At 37.7% G+C, this 22,751-nt stretch overlaps 1 protein-coding gene and 1 pseudogene across 1 annotated transcript in view; one reads left to right on the plus strand and one right to left on the minus strand.

Annotated features, from left to right (window-relative positions):
• Window positions 1-12,186, plus strand: part of MYOZ2 (myozenin 2) — a 51,970-nt gene extending 39,784 nt beyond the window's left edge. The window contains exon 6 of the mRNA XM_014344713.6: window positions 10,363-12,186. Within this exon, the coding sequence (XP_014200199.1) occupies window positions 10,363-10,597 (235 nt within the window). The 3' untranslated portion in view covers window positions 10,598-12,186. The remainder of the gene's footprint in view (window positions 1-10,362) is intronic.
• Window positions 12,187-18,998: 6,812 nt separating this feature from the next.
• Window positions 18,999-20,120, minus strand: LOC106634703 (large ribosomal subunit protein mL42-like; annotated as a pseudogene).
• Between the last annotated feature and the right edge of the window lie 2,631 nt (window positions 20,121-22,751).

The raw sequence follows: 22,751 nt of genomic DNA on the forward strand, positions 1-22,751 counted from the left end.
GGAGTTCGAGACCACCCTGGCCAACATGGTGAAACTCTGTTTCTACTAAAAATACAAAAATTAGCCAGGTGTGGTGGCAGGCGTCTGTAATCCCAGCTACTTGGGAAGCTGAGGCAGAAGACTCGTTTGAACCCAGGAGACAGAGGTTGCTGTGAGTCGAGATTGTCCCACTGCACTCCAGCCTGGGTGACAGCGTGAGGCTCCATCTTAAAAAAAAAAAAAAAAAAAATTCGAAGTAGTGGTTGTGTGACCTATGCAATTGCATGGGGCCCCACATTTATTTATTTCAAAGGGCCATGTTTGGTTTGATCCTCTGCTGTTTCTTTCTTCAAATTCCTAATAATTTCTGAACAAGGGGCACTGTGTTTTCATTTTGCACTGGGTTCTAAAAATTAGGTAGCTTGTCTGGATCTTGAGCTCAAAAGTGAAGCAATGTGTTCTGACCCGTCAGGTAGGCTAAGGTGTTTTTTACCCTAGGCTCCTCTGCACTCAGGACATTCTTCTCTTAGAGTAACTAGCTTATTCCATGTTGTATTTTTTCCTCATGTTTCACTGTCTTTGAGTTCATTGAGGTTAAGATCTACAATTTTTTCATGTTTGATTCCCTAGCATGCAGCATTGTATCTAGACATGCTAAGAAATCAGTAATTTGTTGCATGAATACATGGGTGAATCAACCATTGAACAAACTTTTTTTTTTAAAACAGTCTCACTCTTGTCGCTCAGGCTGGAGTGCAGTGGTGTGATCTCGGCTCCCTGCAACCTCCACCTCCCCAGTTCAAACGATTCTCCTGCTTCACTCTCCGGAGTAGCTGGGATTACAAGCGCCTGCCACCACACCCAGCTAATTTTTTTGTATTTTTAGTAGAGACAGGGTTTCGCCATGTTGGCCAGGCTGGTCTCGAGCTCCCTACCTTGGGTGATCTGCCCACTTCGGCCTCCGAAAGTACTGGGATTACAGGCGTGAGCCACTGTGCCTGGCCCTGAACAAACTATTGATATACAATGGCAAGATTTTAAAATGATAAAATATCATCTTGAACATCTGAGATAAGAAGTGTTCTTTTGTACTGAATCAAATTTGAGTCATAAAGACTCCTCAGTCACTAAACCAGATAACAAAATATGGGACCCTGAATCATCTAGTGTGTAAGAGAGATTAATTTGAAAAAGAACTTTAAGAACTTAGATTATCATTCAGGTACCTTGTGATTATTAAACTTCATAAGGCATAGTAATGATGGAAACTAATTTATTGAGTGAATACTATGTATCAGGCACAGTTTTAAGTGCTTTTCAAACTCTATTAGTATGGGAATTATCTTGAGCTCTTGTCAAAGTGCAGACGCCAATTCAGTAAGTTTAGGTTGTGCTCTAAGATTCTGTAGTTCTAACCAGTTCCCAGATGAAGCCAGTGCTGCTATCTGTGACCACACACTGAGTACTGGGAGGCGGAGGTTGCAGTGAGCCGAGATTGTGCCATTGCACTCCAGTCTGGGTGACGAGAGCGAGACTCTGTCTCAAAAAAAACAAAGTTTATTCTTTATTTCAATAATGCTTCAGTTCCACATACCAAAATGACGCCATTTTTTAAAGTCCATCAATCCCTTTGCTCACTATTTCTACCTAGACAGATTTTGTAGTTCGCCATTATGATCATTCCATTTTACACACATCTCATCTTCCTCTCGTCTCTCTCCAAATGTTTTACCCAACTTTTAAAGCTCCAATTCTGATTAAGTCCAGAATCCATCTACTTTGCACTCATATTTAAGCAGCTGAATGTGGCTGGATAAAAAGACATAGTTTTGCTGTCTCCCCTTAAAGTGATTACCACAAATCTCAGCACTGCCAGACAATCCAACAACATTCTCTAGCAAATTCGGTCTGTGAACCTCCTAGAAGACAATTCACACTTTCTTCTCAACATAGGATGTTTCCACAAACATCCTATACCTCACCCTACTCCTCACTGTCAACCAATGGGATCACTTTTTATTTTTCAAAAAAAAGTGGAAGCAAATTGGAAGACACCTACCTTACCTTCTCATTATCAAATTTGCCAGTTGAGTACATTCGGAACCACATAGCCTGCCTTTTCTCTTAAAAGTGCTGATGAGTTGCCTGCCTTGTTCCTAAAGTCAGCCTCTCTAATTGCATACTGATTCCCAATGCCTCTCATCCACTCTAGGGTTATCCTGCAATTATTCCTTCTCTTGCAGCATCATTTGTTTTTCTCTCTATTGGGTTATTCCTATCAGCATACAAACATATTAAAATGCCTCCCATCTTTAATAAAAATATCTTTTCCCCAGGCTCTCTTCCAATTACCTCAAATTTCTATGCTTTTTCTTGACAGTAAACAGTTCTTAAATATTGTCTATATTTATTGTCTCTATTTCCTAATGGCACATTCTCTCTTGAATTCATTTTAATCAGGACTGCATCCCACCATTCCACTTAAAGAGCTAATCCCCATGTTGTCACATCCAATGATGAATTCTCAATGTACTCAGCTTCACAGCAGTATGTGAAATGGCTGATCATTCCCCCTTCCAAGAAATAATTTTGTTCCTTGGCTTTTGATCATCAAACTCCCCAGATCTTTCTCCTTCTCAGCCTTCATTGCTGGCTCCTCCCTTTCCAAACTCCGTATGTTAGGCACCAACTTCTCTTTATTTACACCCATTCCAGGCTGTGATGGTATGCAGTTCCAAGGTTCTAAATATCACCTGCGTGCTGATAATGCCAATGATATACTCAGCCTGAACTCTTCCCTGAGCTTCACTCTGCCACTGGACATTACCCATAGGATGGGTAACAAACATACAAAAATTAACATGTCAAATGAAACTTGATCTCTAGCTCCAAACGGGCTCCTTTTCCAATCTGCCTCATCTCAGTAAATTGCATATTTATATTCCCTGTTGCTCACATAAACAATCTAGGGCTTACCCTTAATTCCATTTTCACCTTATACTCTATACCATCAGCAACATCCTATTAGGTCTATTATTTATTTATTTATTTATTTGAGTTGGAGTCTCGCTCTGTCGCCCAGGCTGGAGTACAGTGGTGCAATCTCAGCTCACTGCAATCTCTGCCTCCTGGATTCAAGTGATTCTGCTGCCTCAGCCTCCCGAGTAGGTGGGACTACAGGCATCCACCATCTCACCCGGCTAATTTTTGTGTTTTTAGTAGAAACAGGGTTTTGTCATGTTGGCCAGGCTGGTCTCCAACTTCAGACCTCAGGTGATCCACTTGCCTCGGCCTCCCAAAGTGCTGGGATTACAGGCATGAGCCACCGTGCCCGGCTATTCAGTCTATTTTCAAAATACATTCACCCTAGTACAAACTGCCATCATTTCTTATTTTGATTACTGCAAAAGCTTTCAGACTGGACTTGGTGCTTTCACTCTTGCCCTCCTTTAAGCTGTTCTCCATAGAACAGCCAGAAAGAAATAATTTAGAAATGCAAATCAGGTCATGTCCCCTTCCAACTAAAAACTTTGTAACTGTTACACATAAAATACAATCCAAACTTGTTATCATGGCCTGGAAGACCTCATAGTGCTGGCTCCTGTCTGTCTCCAGCTACATCTTGCAAGGCTTTCCTCAAGCTCACCCAGCTGTATCCACACTGGGCTTCTACTGTTTCTTACATAATAGACTCCTCACCTTGAGGCCTTTCCCCTTGTTTCCTTAGGCCTGAAATGCTTTCCTCAGATTTTCAGCAGATCATTCCTTCACATCTTTCAGAGTTTTGCTAAAATGTCATCTCACAGAGCACTTCCTGAAAATTTATTTAAATAGTACTCTTTCTCCTGGACTAAAATTCAACAGTGATATGGATACATAGAACAAACTCTCATCTACTCATTCTCCTTTATTTTTCTTCATAGCTCTTTTTTTTTATTACCTTATAATATTATGAATTTATCTATTCCTTTCCAAAAAGTGAGTGTCCCTATCTACAGGGTAGGCACCCACAGAGAGCTGCAACTTTATCTGTTTTATTCAACATTATGATCTTAGTGTTTGTTTTAGTTTGTGCAGCTGTAACAAAATATCTGAGACTGGATAATTCATAAAGAACAGAAATTTATTTCCTCAAAGTTCTGGAGCTTGGGAAGTCCAAGATCAAAGTGCCAGCATTTGGTGTCTGGTGAGGGTCTTCTTGCTGTGTCCTCACATGGCAAAAGAAGTGAACACTGTGTTCTCACATGATGGATGCAAGAAGGGCAAAAAAAGGCTTAAGCTAGTTCCTTCTAGCCCCTTTATAGGGCACTAATCCATTCATGAGGGCAGCGCCCTCATGACTCAGTAATTTCCCAAAGGTCTCCACCTCTTAATACCACCACAGTAAGGATTAAGTTTCAACACATAATTTTTGGAAGACATTCAGATCATAGCAACATCTGAAACAGTACCTGGCACATAGTAGGCACACATTAAATACGTATATTAAAAGGGGAATGGATTTTACTTAATGATTGGGGAATCATGTGCTGTGTATGTCAAGTAATTTACCTTTGATCAAGGTGGTGTTTCAGGCTAGCTAGTCTGACTCCTGAATCACATCTCTTAGACTGCTCTATTTTATTTTTTCTCCAATGCTCTATAAATTCTACCTTGTTTGCTTCTATTGCCTGTGGTGATCTGGAGGGAAGAAATCCTGTTTTAACTTCTACCCATCATTGTTGTTAGATCAGTCAACTATATATATGAATGATATACCTAATAATTAAATTCAAGAACAAAGCAATAACTCCTGATTCCCACCTATGCATGGGAGGATGAGAAATATGTACTCTTTACTCCACTCTCATCCCCCGCCTGCCAGCTAATACTTGTTAATTTAATCTGCATACTACTATTTGCCTTTCTGTCATATAAATATTTTAAACTAGATAAATATTCTTTTCCAGGAATAGCAGCTTGCATTTGTATTTAATTTTCATGATCACATATATTTTTTTGAGATGGAATTTTGCACTTGTCACCCATGCTGGAGTGCGGTGGTGCGATTTCAGCTCACTGCAACCTCCGCTTCCTGGGTTCAAGCGATTCTCTTGCCTCAGCCTCCTGAGTAGCTGGGATTACAGGCGCCTGTCTCCACACCCAGCTAATTTTTGTATTTTTTTAGTAGAGACGGGGTTTCACCATGTTGGCCAGGCTGGTTTCGAACTGCTGACCTCAGGTGATCCACTTGCCTCGGCCTCCCAAAGTGCTGGGATTATAGGCATGAGCCATTGTGCCCGGCCTATGACCACATTTTTAAAGTGGCTTTATTCTTATTGCCAGTACTTTTTATATTATGCTACTTGAGTTATTTATCCAAAAGTTATCTGGAATATGTCTTCAAGTAATTCTCTTAGGAAGGGAACACCAATATAAGTCCATGCATATCTATAATACATATATATTTTTTACATTGGTACATGAATAATTACCTGGTCACAGTCTTTTCTCCACAACACCTATTCAATACTCTTTTTTGGTATGTAATGTTTTGGAAAAGATTATGGACAGCCTCATATTCGTTCCTTTTATACATTCCTTCTGGCTTCCCTCCCTGTATGGCTCATTATATTAAAAACATTAAAATTCTGACAAGGAATGTCCAGGTAGCATCTTTTTATTTTTTCTTGTTAACTTTGTCTAGTACTTGGTAACTCCTTTTCCTCTATAATCTCTTCTTCCTTCAACTCAGGAGAGTTGTTTTCCATATCTTTGGTTCATGATTGTGATCATAATGCTCTGTTTTCTTCCTCTGGAAGCTTGAATATCCTCATCTGGACTCTAGTTTATTTTACTTTTCATCATATTGTCTGCTTCCTGTGCATTCTGGGAGAGTTATTCTACATAATTTAGTATGCCTTTCTTATGAAAAATCACATAACATTTTATTGTCTTTCTTTGAGAATAAAAACCATGACTTTCATTTCCACTTACTTGCTTCCAGCATATTCCTGGAAAACAGTGGCCATTCAAAATAGCCATTTGGTTTCCTTAGATGGATAAAATATATGTGATGGAGGCACATCAACTTACTACAAAAACTATGGCATAGTACTGAAGAGGTGGAATTTGGAGGCTATCTTGAGGAGCATATATGTATTAAACATTCTGCAGGCAAGAGCCCAGAATTTAATACATACAGAAAAGAATGAACAACTATAAGTTACATACATGAAAAAAAGAACATAAATTTAGCAAATTTGGAATCTGATTTAATTTATATAAACTGAATTTTAGGAATGTATTATTATAAAACTGTAAATATTGCAGAGTTCAAACAGTACACTGAAGAACAGAGTATCTAGTAAATATTATAAAACACGACTTTATTGTTTTAGAAGTTTGATAGTAAATTTTCAAATCAACATTATACAATTTCAAATTTTAGGCTTCTGACCTAACCTAATACAGTATTCAGAAGCTTTTGGGATTATTTTCTCCACTGTGCATAATAAAAACTTCTTAAAAGAGGAAAGTGTCAAATTATATTGCAAGTTAAAAGCAACAGAAAACATTTCTCATGCCACTGAAATAATATTGAAACAAAATGTGACACAGTTCACCTGCAGTTCTCACTGGCTATGGTAACTATTGTCAGCAACAAACATATTTAGCTCCTAGCAAATTGGCTGGATAAAGGATGTAATGCCTGATGCTTGAAGTATAGTTGGCTTTACTCTACTTCCAGCAGTCTGAGTGCTTCTTACACAGGCCTTTCTAGTGAATTAAGTCTCCTTCTGCATCCCCAACCTGGATCATGGTACCTCAGGAAGGACAGAGTAGTTATCAGTCACAAAAAGGCAACTTCTAATAAGGAAATTGCATGACACTGTAATACAATGGTCCCCAACCTTTTTGGCACCAGGGACCAGTTTCATGGAAGACAATGTTTCCAAGAATGGGGGAAGGGGTGTAGGGGTGGCAGGGTGGGGGGAGATGGTTTCGGGATGAAACTATTCCACTTCAGATCATCAGGCATTAGTTAGATTCTCATAAGGAGCCTGCAACCTTGATCCCTCACATGCAAAGTTCACAAGAGGGTTTACACTCCTATGAGAATCTAATGCCCCTGATGACCTGACAGGAGGTGGAGCTCAGGTGGAAATGCTCACTCACCCTCCGCTCACCTTCTGCCGTGTGACCTGGTTCCTAACAGGCCATAGATGGTTGGTCTGCAGCCTGAGGGTTGGGGACCCTTGCTGTAACAGATGCAATGGGAATATACAAACGAAATTGAATATGACTTTCCTTTTTACAGACTAAAATCTGTTTGGGGAGGGAAAAATTTAATTGAAACGAAAGTAATAGAATCAAATTTGTAGCAGACTGTACATATTTATGTTTTAATTAATTCTTTAATAAAAAAACACACAGAAATTAAGGTAGTCAAGAAAGATAGCAGAGTGATTGAACTATAAAGAAAATAAGATCTCTTCCAGGTTTTAAATAATCACAATATTAGAGAATCTATATAGTCTTGCCAGGTCCTATGGTACAATGCATTATATAAGTATATTGTAACGAATTACAAAGATACATCAGAGAGAATTCCAATCTTCTTAGAGTACAGTCTGGTAAGAAAAAAGGCAGACATACAAATGGATATAATGAAAGATATAAAATAGGATCGCAGGGCAGGTGAAAATAGAAGTCATGGAAACTTCGGAGTGGAAAGCTTACTTCTGGCTGTGGGAAATTGGGAAAGCTTCAAGAAGAAAGTTAAGTATGAATTAGGGCTTAAAGGGGATTTAGAAACGCAGTTGTAAATATCAGAGTACTCCAAGCAGAGAGAGAGAGAGAAAAAAAAAGAGTATGAGTAGAGGCAGTTAGGTAGCAGAGCATAAATGCAAAGAGCAAGCAGTTAAAGGATGCGTGAAAGTGAATAGGGCAAAACCTGCATGATTGACCTCTCCACTGGGATGTCTAATCGTGTTTTCCACCCACACACCAACTCTGTTCTTTTCTGTCTTCCGCCAGCCAGTTGCTAAAACTCTAAAGGTAGGAGTTTTCATTGATTTTTCTATTTTCTTCATGGTTTTAATCCAATTTATCAGCAAATCCTGTTGACTCTACCTGTAAAGCACATCCTGACCCACCCACTTTTTTCCATCTTTACATAAAACTCCTGAAATACAAGCCATCATTTCTTGCTTGAGTTACTGCAATAGCTTCCCTCCTTCCACTGTTGTCTTTTTTTTTTTTTTTTCCGAGACTGAGTTTCCCTCTTATTGTCCAGGCTGGAGTACAATGGCGTGATCTCGGCTCACTGAAACCTCCACCTCCTGGGTTCAAGGGATTCTCCTGCCTCAGCCTCCTGAGTAGCTGGGATTACAGGCATGCACCACCATGCCCTGCTAATTTTTTGTATTTTTAGTAGAGATGGGTTTCTCCATGTTGGTCAGGCTGGTCTTGAACTCCCGACCTCAGGTGATCCATCCTCCTTCTCCTCCCAAAGTGCTGGGATTACAGGTGCGAACCACTGGCACTGTTATCTTCTTATAATCTGTTCACACAGCAATAGCAGCCAGAATGACCCTTATAAAATGTAATTAGGTTATATAATCTCCTGCTTACCGTCCTACAATGGTTGCCCTTCACATTTAGAAGGAAATCCATATTCCTTATTTAGAAAAAGTCCCACACAAGTTTACCTCTCTGTCCCCTCTTCCCTCTGCCCCACCCTCACCTGCTAGCCTAGGAACATAAGCCTTCTTTGTTTCCTTGAACACACCAACATTATTTCTGCCTTAGGGTTCTTGGCATTAGCTATCCTGTCTACTGGAAGTGCTGATGTACTTTAGCCATACTGTACATGTCTAACTTCTGACCTTCAGATGGCTGTTTAAATGTCGCCTCTTCAGAGAAGTCTTCCCTGGTGATTCTATCTGAAGTAACTTTTTAGTAATTCAGTTATTCAATATTATAACGCCCTATTTTAACTTTATGCATAGCTGCTATCACCATCAGATATTTTTGTATATGTTTATGTTTAGGGTCTCTTTCACTAGAATGTAAGAACTAAGACTTTGATTATACTGCACACTTGAAACTCTGTCTGGCACTGAATGAGTAATCAAATGCTTAAATCAAACAAAGCAAAAAAGTTACATGGGATCTTGAATGACAAGATATAGAAGTTGGGCTTTATTCAGAAGACAAATGGAAGAATGCTAAGGTTTTTGAGGTAGAAAGATGCAACAGACATACTGCTTGCCCTAAAAGAGTTTATAATTCACAGATAACCCAAACAGATAATCCACATTCTTAAAAGGAGAAGCTCAATACAAAGCACCATTTCATTAGTAGCAAATGACTGACATAGAACAATTGATGCTGCAGGAATGTGGCTAAGAAAGTGGACAGGGATAGTTTGAAGGAAGTTAGAACTGCAAGACTATAGGACATACACAAGTGGAGAAGTCAGGGAGGAAACTGCCTCTCTTTTATTTTCCTTTTCTTTCCTCTTCTCCCCTGTCCCTTCCCCTCCCCTCCCCTTCCCTTTCCTTTTCTTTTTTTCCTTTCGTTTCCTTTCCCTTCTCCTTTCCTTCTTTCTTTCTTTTTTTCTGAGATGAGGTCTTGCTATATCACCCACGCTGGTCTCAAACGCCTGGGCTCAAGTGATTCTCCTGCTTCAGCATCCCAGGTACTTGGGATTACAGGTGTAAGCCAATGCACCCAGCAGGGAATATCTTTTTTTTTTCTTTTTAGACAGGTTTCACTCTGTCACCCAGGCTAGAGTGCAGTGGCATGATCTTGGTTCACTGCAACCTCCGCCTCCTGGGTTCAAGTCATTCTCCTGCCTCAGCCTCCTGAGTAGCTGGGATTTCAGGCGCCCGCCACCATGCCCGGCTAATTTTTGTAATTTTAGTAGAGACAGGATTTTGCCATGTTGGCCAGGCTGGTCTTGAACTCCTGACCTCAGGTGATCCTCCTGCCTCGGCCTCCCAGAGTGCTGGGATTATGGGCATGAGCCACCACGCCCAGCCTAGAAATATCTTGAATAGGGGAAATATTGTTGGTAAAAGTACAAAGGCAAGACATGTCTGTAATGAGCTCAGTGTACAGGGAATAGATTAGTCCAAAACTAATAGTATATACAAAGGAACTTCAATGAATTTGTTATCAATATTTGGTTTTTCATAAAAACATGGTCTTTAAAGTAGAAATGCTTGCCTCAGAGGTCAGAAAATGACAGTCATTCATAGAATATAAGTAAGCCCATAAAATAATGAATTAAATACACCCATAAAATCATGCCTAGAAAATTATGAAATTGTTTTCTATTTTGACAAATAAATTTGAATATTAATTGAGATCTGTTTTTTTTTTAATTTCCCACAGGGTTGCCACACCATTTGGAGGTTTTGAAAAAGCATCAAGAATGGTTAAATTTAAAGTTCCAGATTTTGAGCTACTATTGCTAACAGATCCCAGGTTTATGTCCTTTGTCAATCCCCTTTCTGGCAGACGGTCCTTTAATAGGACTCCTAAGGGATGGATATCTGAGAATATTCCTATAGTGATAACAACCGAACCTACAGGTGATACCACTGTACCAGAATCAGAAGACCTATGAAAAGAAAGTTGTATGTGCCACATAAAACTCTGAATATAAAAGTTGCTGTTCTACTATTTTAATTACTGGCAAAGCCACTTGCATTTTTCATTAGTAGCAACAATAGCAATTTAGTGATTTTCCTTTTCTGACATTCAATTTCAATCTCAGATCAAATACTAATAAACAATTAGAAATCTTACTTTAAAAAACTTATAACTCACTTGTCTTCATTCATAATTTTGTTTTCACCTGGTTTAAAGAATCCAGACATTTTATTGCAAAAGTTCAGATGGAAAAGTAATTGACAGTTTCACCTTTGTCTCATTTTATATGATTTACTGCAGGGTAAGTTTTTCAAGTGGAATCTAGAATCAAAATACAGGGAGAGATAATGAAGACCTATTCAGAGTTTCATCTGGGGATGAAAGCTATGGAAGATGATGTACAAATGTTATTGATGGAGAAAATGGTTGGGTGTGTCCTTTCTGGTGACCATGAGAAAATAATATGTCTTGATGAAGTCTTTTCATTAGTCACTCTTAGAATTCTAAAGTGCTTTGCACTTTTCAATATGTTTTGAATCATTAGGTAATTTATTCTGGATGATATTCTCCAAAATTCAATTCAGTTATTATATTCATTTAGCATTAAGTCAAGGAGACTGAGAATGACTCAAGGGACATCATAGTACCATAGTTTTAAGGACCAAGGTGTGCCCAGAATTCAAGTTTCACAAATTCCAATGCTGTGCATTGATTATGTTCAACTTTATGTGTGCATTTTTAGAAGAGTAAGAACAAATAAAGTACACCGTAATATACATATAAATACATTCATGTTTGTGAGAGAAGGAAAGAGTAAGTAATTTGAATTGGCAGCTTTCTTTGCTAAATCTTTAAATTCTGTTAAGATCCTCAAGTAACTGGGGAGTACATGCTTTAGGACACAAACAAAAACAAAGGGCATGAAAGTATCTGAAAGCAATGTAGCACACATCTATCGTAATATATGTAATATATTGACGTAAAAGACACAAACTAATATAAAGTTATAGTTATATCTTAAAATATAATTGAAGAAGCATATGACATATAACTTATAGAAATCAGTATCAATTCCTCCCATTTCAATTCAGTTAAGACTTCTGTGATAGATGTTTATAGCAGAGAAGAAATGTCTCATCAATAGAAAACTATCAGATAAAATTTAGGAGTTAGGAAGAAGGACTGTGTGTAGTAATGAAAATACCAAGTTGCAACATTACATATTTACAAAAAAAAATCTGTGTTTGTAGTGTGGAAGTTGGTGACTGTTTTAATCATCATCTACACTTGTAAGTAGAAAAATTTAAAAAATTTGCTTATGAAAATATAACCCCCAGAAAGTAACAATGACAAAGTATTATATTTATACATATTGTTGTAGAGAATTTGTATATTTTTAAAGATGTCTTAAGATATCTTAATTTTATTTATAAGTTTTGGTGTTTACCTGTTTTAAAATGATAATGTTGGCATCTGTGATAAACTATCAATGAGGCTCCCATCATGCCATTTTTTGTTCATTTTAATCTTTAAAAAATAAAAATTAGGCATATTAATTATGCATTTTGATGAAATGGTTTAATTCTTTATTAACATCATGAAATGAGTCATTATTTTTAATGAAAATGAAATCTTTTTGCATTATTTCAACCATTTCCAAATATAAACTATATGATCACTGTCCCTATTCTGCCAACCACTGAAAGTAGAGGCCAGCAATTAAGTATGTTAGCTACAGAACAGTACTCCCCAGTATCATAAAAGATAATTTAAAAAGGAAAATCCTGGCCAGGTGCGGTGGCTCACGCCTGTAATCCCAGCACTTTGGGAGGCCAAGGTGGGTGGATCACGAGGTCAGGAGATTGAGACCATCCTGGCTAGCACGGTGAAACCCTGTCTCTACTAAAAATACAAAAAAATTAGCCAGGCGTGGTGGTGGGCGCCTGTAGTTCCAGCTACTCGGGAGGCTGAGGCAGGAGAATGGCATGAACCTGGGAGGCGGAGCTTGCAGTGAGCTGAGATCACGTCACTGCACTCCAGCCTGGGCGACAGAGCAAGACTCCGTCTCAAAAGAAAAAAAGGAAAATCCTAAGTGATACTTATTTTTTAAAAAAGATTAGGTAGAAAAAGAAAAAATAACCCTCTGTTCACTATTTTATTTCTTTCTTTCTGGGAAGTGTCTATTAATTCTAGCTCAGCTGACACCTTTAGAAAGGCCAGCATTTCACTCTGGTTGTTACATAATTCAGAATTCAAAAGGAATTTTGAATGGGTTTTCCATTAACCTGAAAAACAGCTAAATCTTTCAAAGTCAAAAGAAATATGATAGTCTCTTTAGAACAACAGAAAGACCGTGACATTTTTTCCACCTGCTTTTGTATAAATAAGATACGGAAAAAAGGAGAAAAAATATTTTTTAAAAAGGTAAAAGAATAAAAATTTGTTGCTGGAGTACTAAATGTCAGACACTGTAGTCATTTCCTTATAAAGGCAATTTAATATATTTAATATTGATTTTCATAATTATTCTGTAAGGATGGCATTACAAATAATCTCAATTTTATATTGAAAAGACTGAGCCTCAGAGAACTAACGTGACTTGAAATAAGCCTAGCTCATAATTGGAAGAACTTGGTGAGTCTGGCTCTAAAGTACATGCTCTAAGAACACATGGTTCATAACTTTTCCTAAGAATAGAGTTCAGCCTTAAAGTATTTAGACAAAATAATAAAAATTCTGTTATTTTAATTTTGAGCAAATACATCTATTCACTGAGTAATTTTAGAGTCACTATCCAAAGTTATACAGGCATTCATAAAGAAACTGAACTTTCAGACTGTGTTGAAAGCAAACTAAATAAAACAGCAGTATGCAGATTTAATTTTGAAATTGGAGAAACACAAAAGTGCACTCTGATTAAACCTGCTCATTTCTGCTCAGTATTGCACACCTGTTTGATCTATGTAATCTTCCTTTTCTAAGGAGAAAGAGTGGGAAAGCAGGAGAAAGAGAGTTAAGAAATGCATGACATAAGGCTGAAAGAAATCATCTAGTTAATAACATACCAAAACCACTCCTTCAAAAGAAAACATTTTCTACTTTTTAAAACATTAGAGGAAATTCTCTCAGATTTCATTATACTGTTCGATAGACTTCTGGGTCATGAAATTATATCTTCTATTTTAAGCCAATTTCTTCTAATATCATTGGCAGGACTGATGATCAACTTGCCAACTGCCCCCTGGATGATAACTACAGCTACATTAATAACCAAAGCTATGGTTAGAAAGACTGTCTTTGGCTTTTAACTCTCCACTTCCTTTCATCATTTCTCAAATGTTTTATTTTTCATCTCGTAACTCAATACTTAAGAGGACTTGACAATTAAAAATAACTAATTATTGGTTATTACAAAATCAAGCCAAATATAGACAAAATTTTTAGTCAAAATGATCATTTATTGCATCTACTTTAAATTTTACATCCTGTAAATAGACCCATTTATAAATATTTTAGCAGCTTGGAAGTGGAGGGAGCCAATTAATCTTGCAAAGGCTAATATGGAGCAAAATGTCCAGTCGTGAGTATGAAAAGAACACCCTGAACTTTTCAACTAAGGGCACAGCTGTACCAGCAGGCTTATTAATTCTGGAATTTCTTCACTCTGCTGCTTATGCAAGATAAAACTTACATGACATAATTGCAGTTTTTCAGCCACAACTGTCTTTTATTAAGCTTAGAAAAGTATTACTTTGTCCCTTTTCTTATGAAAAATAATTTTGCCCTCCACACTCTATTCTGTAGGAAGAAGGGCCGTTCACTTTCTATGAAAGGCAGAAAAGTGCCATGCTTTTACCAAAAGACAAGCAAAGGGAATCCATTTCAAACTAACTGATCAAAGCACACTGCAAATATATAAAATAATTTTTTAAAAATTATAATGCCTTTTACAAGTTAAACTTTCCAGAACTAACAAAAAAGGAAGTAAAAGTGTATAAGAATTTTAACAGCTTAAACTAAAATGTTATTAAATAAAAGTAGGGGTTCTTATTTGAATTTCTTAAATGGAGGAGCTAGATTGCAACCCTGGATATAAATTTACCCTGACTTCTCAATGTAATGTGATTTCAGTGGGAAGATTTGGTACATAAGGGCAAAGAGAGAAAAAAAGCTATTTGAAAGAGCTTATAGTTCAGATCAAAATAAGAATGTGCTTGCTATTTTGTATTATGTAATTTCTTTTTAAGAGATAGTTTCTTATTCTGTCACTCAGGCTGGAATGGAGTGCACTGGCCCAGTTATAGCTTACCACTGCAGGCTCAAACTCCTAGGCTCAAGTGACCCTTTTGCCTCAGCCTCTTGAGTAGTTGGGACTATAGGCATGCACTACCACACCTGGCTAATTTAAAAAAAATTTTTAAAGGTAGGGTCTTGCTATGTTGCACAGCCTGGTCAAGTGATCCTCCCACCTAGGCTTCCCAAAGCGTTGGGATTACAGGCATGCACCACCAAGCCCAGCCTGCATTGTGTGATATTTTGAAAAACATTTTAATGACAACTCAGGGCAGTGGAGATGTTTCAGGAAACAGGACTGGAAAGTTAGAAGGAAAAAAATATAAAGTAAATGTCATTCCCTATTTTGAAATTGCTCATTAAAGAAGCTGCATCACTAACAAAATAAATATAAAAGAAGGGGTGTGGATAGAGGGGAAAGGAAGGCCAGAGTGAAGTAGGCTGGAAGGAAATACAATTCAGGCTGTACAAAAGCTAACTGCGTTCTTTTATGGTTTCTGAAGCCTTTTATTCACCTCTTTTAAAGTAATTTTGGTCTACATAGACACAATTGTTTGATGTGGATTGTTATCTAAATAGATACTCTCATTACATTTATCATCACTCACAAATAATATATTAAAGCAATTTTATTTAAAGAGTCTAGCTTCACAGTAACAAATTTACATGCTGATTTACCACAAATCAATGAATAATCTCAAGCAATTTACTTCACTCTGTAAATCACAGTTTTCTCCAACTATTTATATGGCTCAAACATCACCTCCTCCTAAGACCTTTCCTGACCACCCTTATTTAAAAGAGCACACTTCTAATACCTTATTGGGCTTTTATTTTTCTTTACAGCACTTATTACTCCCTAATGTGTGTTAGTTCAGATCCTCTGAGAAGCAGATGTCAAGATGGGATTAAACATGCAAGAATTTTATTAGGAGAAATGCACGTGTGAAAGAAAATGGGGAAGGAATCAAGAATGTCTTGGAGATATATATATCCACTATGTACCCACAACAATTAAAAATTAAAAAAAAAGAAAAGAAAGCCTGGGAGAGCCAGCAGGCCTAAAATGGAAATGCGTACAAGTGTTCTAGGCTGTCATGCAATTTCAGGAAGATTCAACAAGGCTGTTGGGAGATCCTGAGCCAGTCAGCCATCCTCAGAGGGGTCCTGTGTTTCCTAGAAACAGCCGACCTTAGTGGCACTGTCACAGTCATTAGCTATGAGTGGCCTGTGAAGGCAGCCTCTGCACCAATGCATCATGGAGTTCAGAATACAGCAGAACTGGGGCCCCTGGCCAATTATGTTGCTGGTGTTCTACAAGGAGCATTCCAATGACTGCCACACATATTTTTATATGTATTTATTTCTTTATTGTTTAATTCTTTCACCAGAATGAATGCTCTCTGAGGGCAAGGATTTGCCTTATTTATTTATTTAATTGACAAATATAAAATTGTAGTTAATCATGTATAACATGATGCTTTGAAATATGTATACATTGTGGGAATAGTTCAATTGAGCTATTTCAACAATTAACATAGGCATTACCTTATATACTGATCATTTTTTGTGGTGAGAACACTGAAAATCTCCATGATTTTCAAAATACAATGTTATTATTAACTATAGTCATCATGTTGTACACTAGATTTTTTGAACTTCCTCCTTTGTAACTGAAATTTTGAATCCTTTGATCAATATCTTCCCAACCACTGCCCACTTCCCAGAACTACCATTCTACTCTCTACTTCTGTGGGTTCAACTTTTTTAGATTTTGCATATAAGCGAGATCACTTGTATTAACTGCTATATCCTGTATGCCCGGTCCATTCTAAATAATAATATTGGCCGGGTGCAGTGGCTCATGCCTGTAATCCCAGCACTTTGGGAGGCCAAGGCAGGTGGATCACCTGAGGTCAGGAGTTCGAGACCAGCCTGGCCAACACGGTGAAGCCCTTTCTCCACTAAAAAATACAAAAATTAGCTGGGCGTGGTGGTGGGCACCTGTAATCCCAGCTACTCAGGAGGCTGAGGCAGGAGGATTGCTTGGACCCAGGAGACAGAGGTTGCAGTGAGCTGACATGGTGCCACTGCACTCCAGCCTGGGTGACAGAGCAAGACTCCATCTCAAAAAAAAAAAAAAAAGAACAATATCTATTTGTGAAATAAACATATCTGAATTATGGCAATAACATAAGCTTCTATATTTAAAATAATGCATTATAAAACACATTACCCAATACTTGGTTAAGTGTTCAATAAATGGAAGGTATTTTTATTTAAAAAAATGAAAAATTATTCAGATCACACAGTAAAAAAGCAATGGTATTCAGAACTAAGTTAGATTAGAAATGACACTGGAATTACTTTGGGATAAATATACCAATATGATTTGGCTCTATGTTCCCACCCAAATCAAGGGAGGGACCTGATGGGAGGTAATTGGATCAAAGGGATGATTTATCCCATGCTGTTCTCATGATAGTCAGGGAGTTCTCACAAAATCTGATGGTTTAAACGTGTTTCCCAGTTCCCACTTTGCTCTCTCTCTCTCCTCCCACTTTGTGAACAAGGTACTTGCTTCCCCTTTGCCTTCTGCCATGATTGTAAGTTTCCTGAGGCCTCCCCAGCCATGCAGAACTGTGAGTCAATTAACTCTCCTTTCTTTATAAATTACCCAGTCTCAGGTAGTATCTTTATAGCAGCGTGAGAATGAACTAATTCATATACCTAGCCTGGATTTGGAATATATGTTGGAACAATGATTATATTAAACATACACAGAGAATCAGAAACACGAAAGTAGCCTAATTTTTAGGATAAACATTAGCATTAGCTCCATTCTCCAGACTCAAAATTGTCATTAAGATAGCCTATTTACAGATCAGGCATGGTGGCTCACGCCTGTAATCCCAGCACTTTGGGAGGCTGAGGCAGACGGATCACACAAGGCCAGGAGCTCCAGACCACCCTGGCCAAAATGGTGAAACCCAGTCTCTACTAAAAATACAAAAATTAGCTGAGTGTGGTGGGGTGCACCTGTAATCCCAACTACTTGGGTGGCTGAGGCGCAAGAATCCCTCGAACCTGGGAGGTGGAGGTTGTAGAGCCGAGATTGCACCACGGCACTCCATCCTGGGTGACAGAGTGAGACCCTGTCTCAAAAACAAAAAAAGGTAGCCTATTTAGGAGCTTGCTAAAATGGTCTTATTTCTTGTGAGCATTCACATTTTGTACGTTATGTAAGAATTTTTAAAAATCAATAATGGTGGATACTTTCCTTGATTAGTATACCGTAACTCTTTGGGAAGTGTATTACATAATCAGAAGGGAGTTCCCATGGGATTGACATGTAGTACAGTACTGCCTCTTTTTTTAATACCTAAAATGGTTTTTCATGTAAATACCTGTCTGGAATGTTTTGAATCAAGAAAAATATTGCACCTGGATTCTGATTCCTCGACACAACAAAACAAGCATATAGTGAATAAAAACAATAATCTCCAAGTCCCTTGCTTTAGGGTGTTTCCACCTTGCTTAAGGAAAGTAGGCACCTGGAAGTTATAACCAATGAAAGAAGGTGACTCCTCTGCCAGCTGAAATAATGACAAATGCATTATTTAATCAACCTGAAATAATGTTTTTTTCTTCCCCATGTTACCTTGAAAAAGCAAGCAGGAATACTGATCAATTTCTACATATATTCCATTCTCAAACTTAATTTTTAAACTCGGTTTCTAACATTCATTTTTCCTTAATCCTACCTATGTAAAATATAAGGGTTCATGAAAGTTCTACAACATAGCTAACTGGCCTTGGGTCCCAGGCCTCTTGGAAAAGACCTCTTCTAGGTCCTGTAGCACTCCAGGATCAGTATCTATTTTAAAACATAAAGTCAAATATGAACATGGGCCACATTTATTTAAGAAATACACATATATAATATTTTGTTTTTTTTATTGTTTACATTTTTAACATACCTAAAAATTTGTAAAATATTGGATATAAATCAACCTGAAAGAAAACTAACCATTTTTCAAGGATACATCATCAACAAAACTGCTAAATATTTCTGGTTTATTAAGTTCAATCAACTTGTTTTTTCTTTGATCTTCCCAAATGAAATTTACATTAATGACAAAAGCAAACCACTTTTCTTTTGGGAAACAGAGGGTCACCATTATTAACTATTTCCTTACTCTCTCCTAGTCACTATTCCTCACACTTTACTGGCCATTTGAAACTTAGTTAGAGTTCCTTTATTAAAAGAACTAGATCAAACAATAGACTTTGAATATGAAATTATTTTTCACATTAATTTTACAAATAGTGTAACACAAATTTATTTTACAACTTTAAATAAAGTACCTTCCACCTTCTTAAAAGATTCCTCACCTCCTAAATAGAAATCGCAGGGGAAACAATGCTATTAAGGATCATATATAAGATAGTAGTGGTGCACCTGCAGTCCCAGCTTCTCAGGAGATTGAGACAGGAGAATCGCCTGAGCCTGGGAAGTGGAGGTTGCAGTGAACCGAGATCGCACACCACTGCACTCCAGCCTGGGAGACAGAGCAAGATACCGTCTCACCAAAAAAAAAAAAAAAAAAAAAAAAAAAAAAAAAAAAAAAAAAATTAGAACGGATGAAAGGGGCCTAACAGATAGAAGAAACTCATTAAAATATAACTAATTTAATTATTTCCTAGAAGCCAATAGAAACACTGTAACATTTATTTTCTGGGTAGATCTCATGAATTGATCCTCAAAGGCAATTTAAAAATCTGTCGTTTGGAGGGTCTAGTTTCTTAAGACATCATGATACTGTCCATAAGGATACCAGCGGTGTTTAGTAGGAAAGAACATTTTGCCGAGTTGTTCTATCATGGGTTTCTCAAGATGCTTACCTTTATCTTCCAATCTAGTTTTCAGCACTTGAACATATGTTTCTTCATTATCATGCACAGAATCTGGTTGAGGGTTTGTTTTGTATGCTCATATGAAATGTCCACAGAATGGTGGTAGCACACTATTGTTCTGCCATCAGATATCACAGCAAGCTCTTCTTTGCAATTACAGTCATCTGGTAGAGAAGAATATGGAGATTTATGACAAACAATATAAAACTCTGTTTTGGATTGGTAATATTGGAACTATTCAAGATAGTTCTTTTTGATAGCACCCATTTTGCTGCTGCTACAGCCATGGTGTTTCAAGATGCTTATCAAGTGGTATGAAAAAAAAATGTTCTGAAGAGAAACTGCTTTTAAAATCTGCTTCTATATTTCGTTTGAAAACCAGCACAAGACAAGGATGCCCTCTCTCTCCATTCCAATTCAACATAGTATTGGAAGTTCTGGCCAGGTCAATCAGGCAAGAGAAAGAAAAAAAGTGTATTCGAATAGGAACAGAGGAAGTCAAACTGTCTTTGTTTGCAGATGACATGATCCTATATATAGAAAACCCCATCATTTCAGCCCAAAAGCTTCTTAGGCTGATAAGCAACTTCAGCAAAGTCTCAGGATACAAAATCAATGTGCAAAAATCATTAGCATTCATATTCACTAACAACAGACAAGCGGAAACCCACATCATGAATGAACTCCCATTCACAATTGCCACAAAGAGAATAAAACAACTAAGAACACAGCTAACAACAGAAGTGAAAGATCTCTTCAAGGAGAATTACAAACCACTGCGCAAGGAAATCAAAGAGGACACAAGCAGATGGAAAAACATTCCATGTTCATGGATAGGAAGCATCAATATCGTGAAAAATATTCCCATTACACTACCTACCATTGACATTCTTTGCAGAATTAGAGAAAAACTATTTTAAAATTCATATGGAACTGAAAAAGAGCACACATAGCCAAGACAATCCTAAGCAAAAAGAAGAAAGCTGGAGGCATCAAGCTACCTGACTTCAAACTATACTACAAGGCTACAGTAACCAAAAGAGCATGGTACAGGTACAAGAACAGACACATAGACCAATGGAACAGAATAGAGAATCTAGAAATGAGACCACACACCTACAACCATCTGTATTTTGACAAACCTGACAAAAACAAGCAATGGGGAAAGGATTTCCTATTTAAAAATTGGTTCTAGGAGAACTGGCTAGCCATATGCAGAAAAGTGAAACTGAACCCCTTCCTTATACCATATACAAAAATCAAAACTCAAGATGAATTAAAGACTTAAATGTAAAACCCAAAACTATAAGAACCCTAGAAGAAAATCTAAGCAATACCATTCAGGACATAGGCATGGGCAAAGATTTCATGACGAAAACACCAAAAGCAATTGCAACAAAAGCAAAAATTGACAAATGGGATCTAATTAAACTAAAGAGCTTCTACACAGCAAAAGAAACTATTATCAGATTGAATAGAAAACCTACAAAATCAGAGAAAATTTTTGCAATCCATCCTACTGACAAAGGTCTAATATCCAACATCTATAAGGAACTTAAACAAATTTACAAGAAGACAAAAACAGACAATTCCATTAAAAAGTGGGTAAAGGACATGAACAGACTTTTCAAAAGAAGACATACATCCGGCCAACAATCATATGAAAAATAGCTCAACATTACTAATCATTAGAGAAATGCAAATCAAAACCACAATGGGATAACCATCTCACAGTAGTACTAGGTGATGGAATGATCTGTGCAGCAAACCACCATGGCACACATTTACCTATGTAACAAACCTGCACATCCTGCACATGTACCCCAGAACTTAAAATAAAAATTAAAAAAAAAAATAAAATAAAATCTGCTTCTAGGCATATCAAATTGCATTCCTTGACAGCTCCTCACTGTGAGACCACCATCTTGTTTCAAGAAATATATTCTTTACTTTTGATATACAGAAAGAGATGTGAAGATAGTATATGATTAATCACAATACATTTCCTCACAAACTCATTGAAACCTATTAAAAATTCTTAAAAACTCAAAACTTTTAACTTTGTATTAAAGTACTGGTCATTATGGTTACACAGAAAAAAATATGTTTTCAGATGAATACATGTATAAATGTACATATTATAGTTAATGACCACAATTATCAGAATATATTAGGCTATGCTACTTGTACAACTCCATACTTTGTTTACTTAAGTGTCCTCTTGCTAGCACAGCAAAAAGATATTAATATTTTATATTAATAAAATATTATATAAGTAATAGTAATAAGAATAAACAAAGAACAGAGTTCCAAGATGGCCAAATAGGAACAGCTCTGGTCTGCAGCTCCCACTGTGATCGACACAGAAGATGGGTGATTTCTGCATTTCCAACTGAGGTACATGGTTCATCTCATTGGGACTGAATGGACAGTGGGTGCAGCCCAAGGAGGGCGAGCTGCAGGAGGGCGGGGTGTTGCCTCACCCGGGAAGTGCAAGGGGGAAGTGCCAAGGGAAGCCATGACAGACTACCTGGAAAAACGGGACACTTCCATCCAAATACTGCCCTTTTCCCAAGGTCTTAGCAACCAGCAGACAAGGAGACTCTCTCCTGTGCCTGGCTCCACAGGTCTCACGCCCATGGAGCCTTGCTCACTGCTAGCACAGCAGTCTGAGATTGAACTGTGAGGTGGCAGCCTGGCTGGGAAGGGGCGTCCACCATTGCTGAGGCTTGAGTAGGTAAACAAAGAGGCCTGGAAGCTTGAACTGGGCGGAGCCCACCGCAGCTCAACAAGGCCTACTGCCTCGACACTCCACCTCTGTAGGCAGGGCAAAGCTGAACAAAAGGCAGCAGACAACTTCTATAGACTTAAATGTCCCTGTCTGACAGCTCTGAAGAGAGCAGTGGTTCTCCCAGCAT

This window comes from Pan paniscus, chromosome 3 (genome assembly GCF_029289425.2).
Source record: "Pan paniscus chromosome 3, NHGRI_mPanPan1-v2.0_pri, whole genome shotgun sequence".
NCBI lineage: Eukaryota > Metazoa > Chordata > Mammalia > Primates > Hominidae > Pan > Pan paniscus.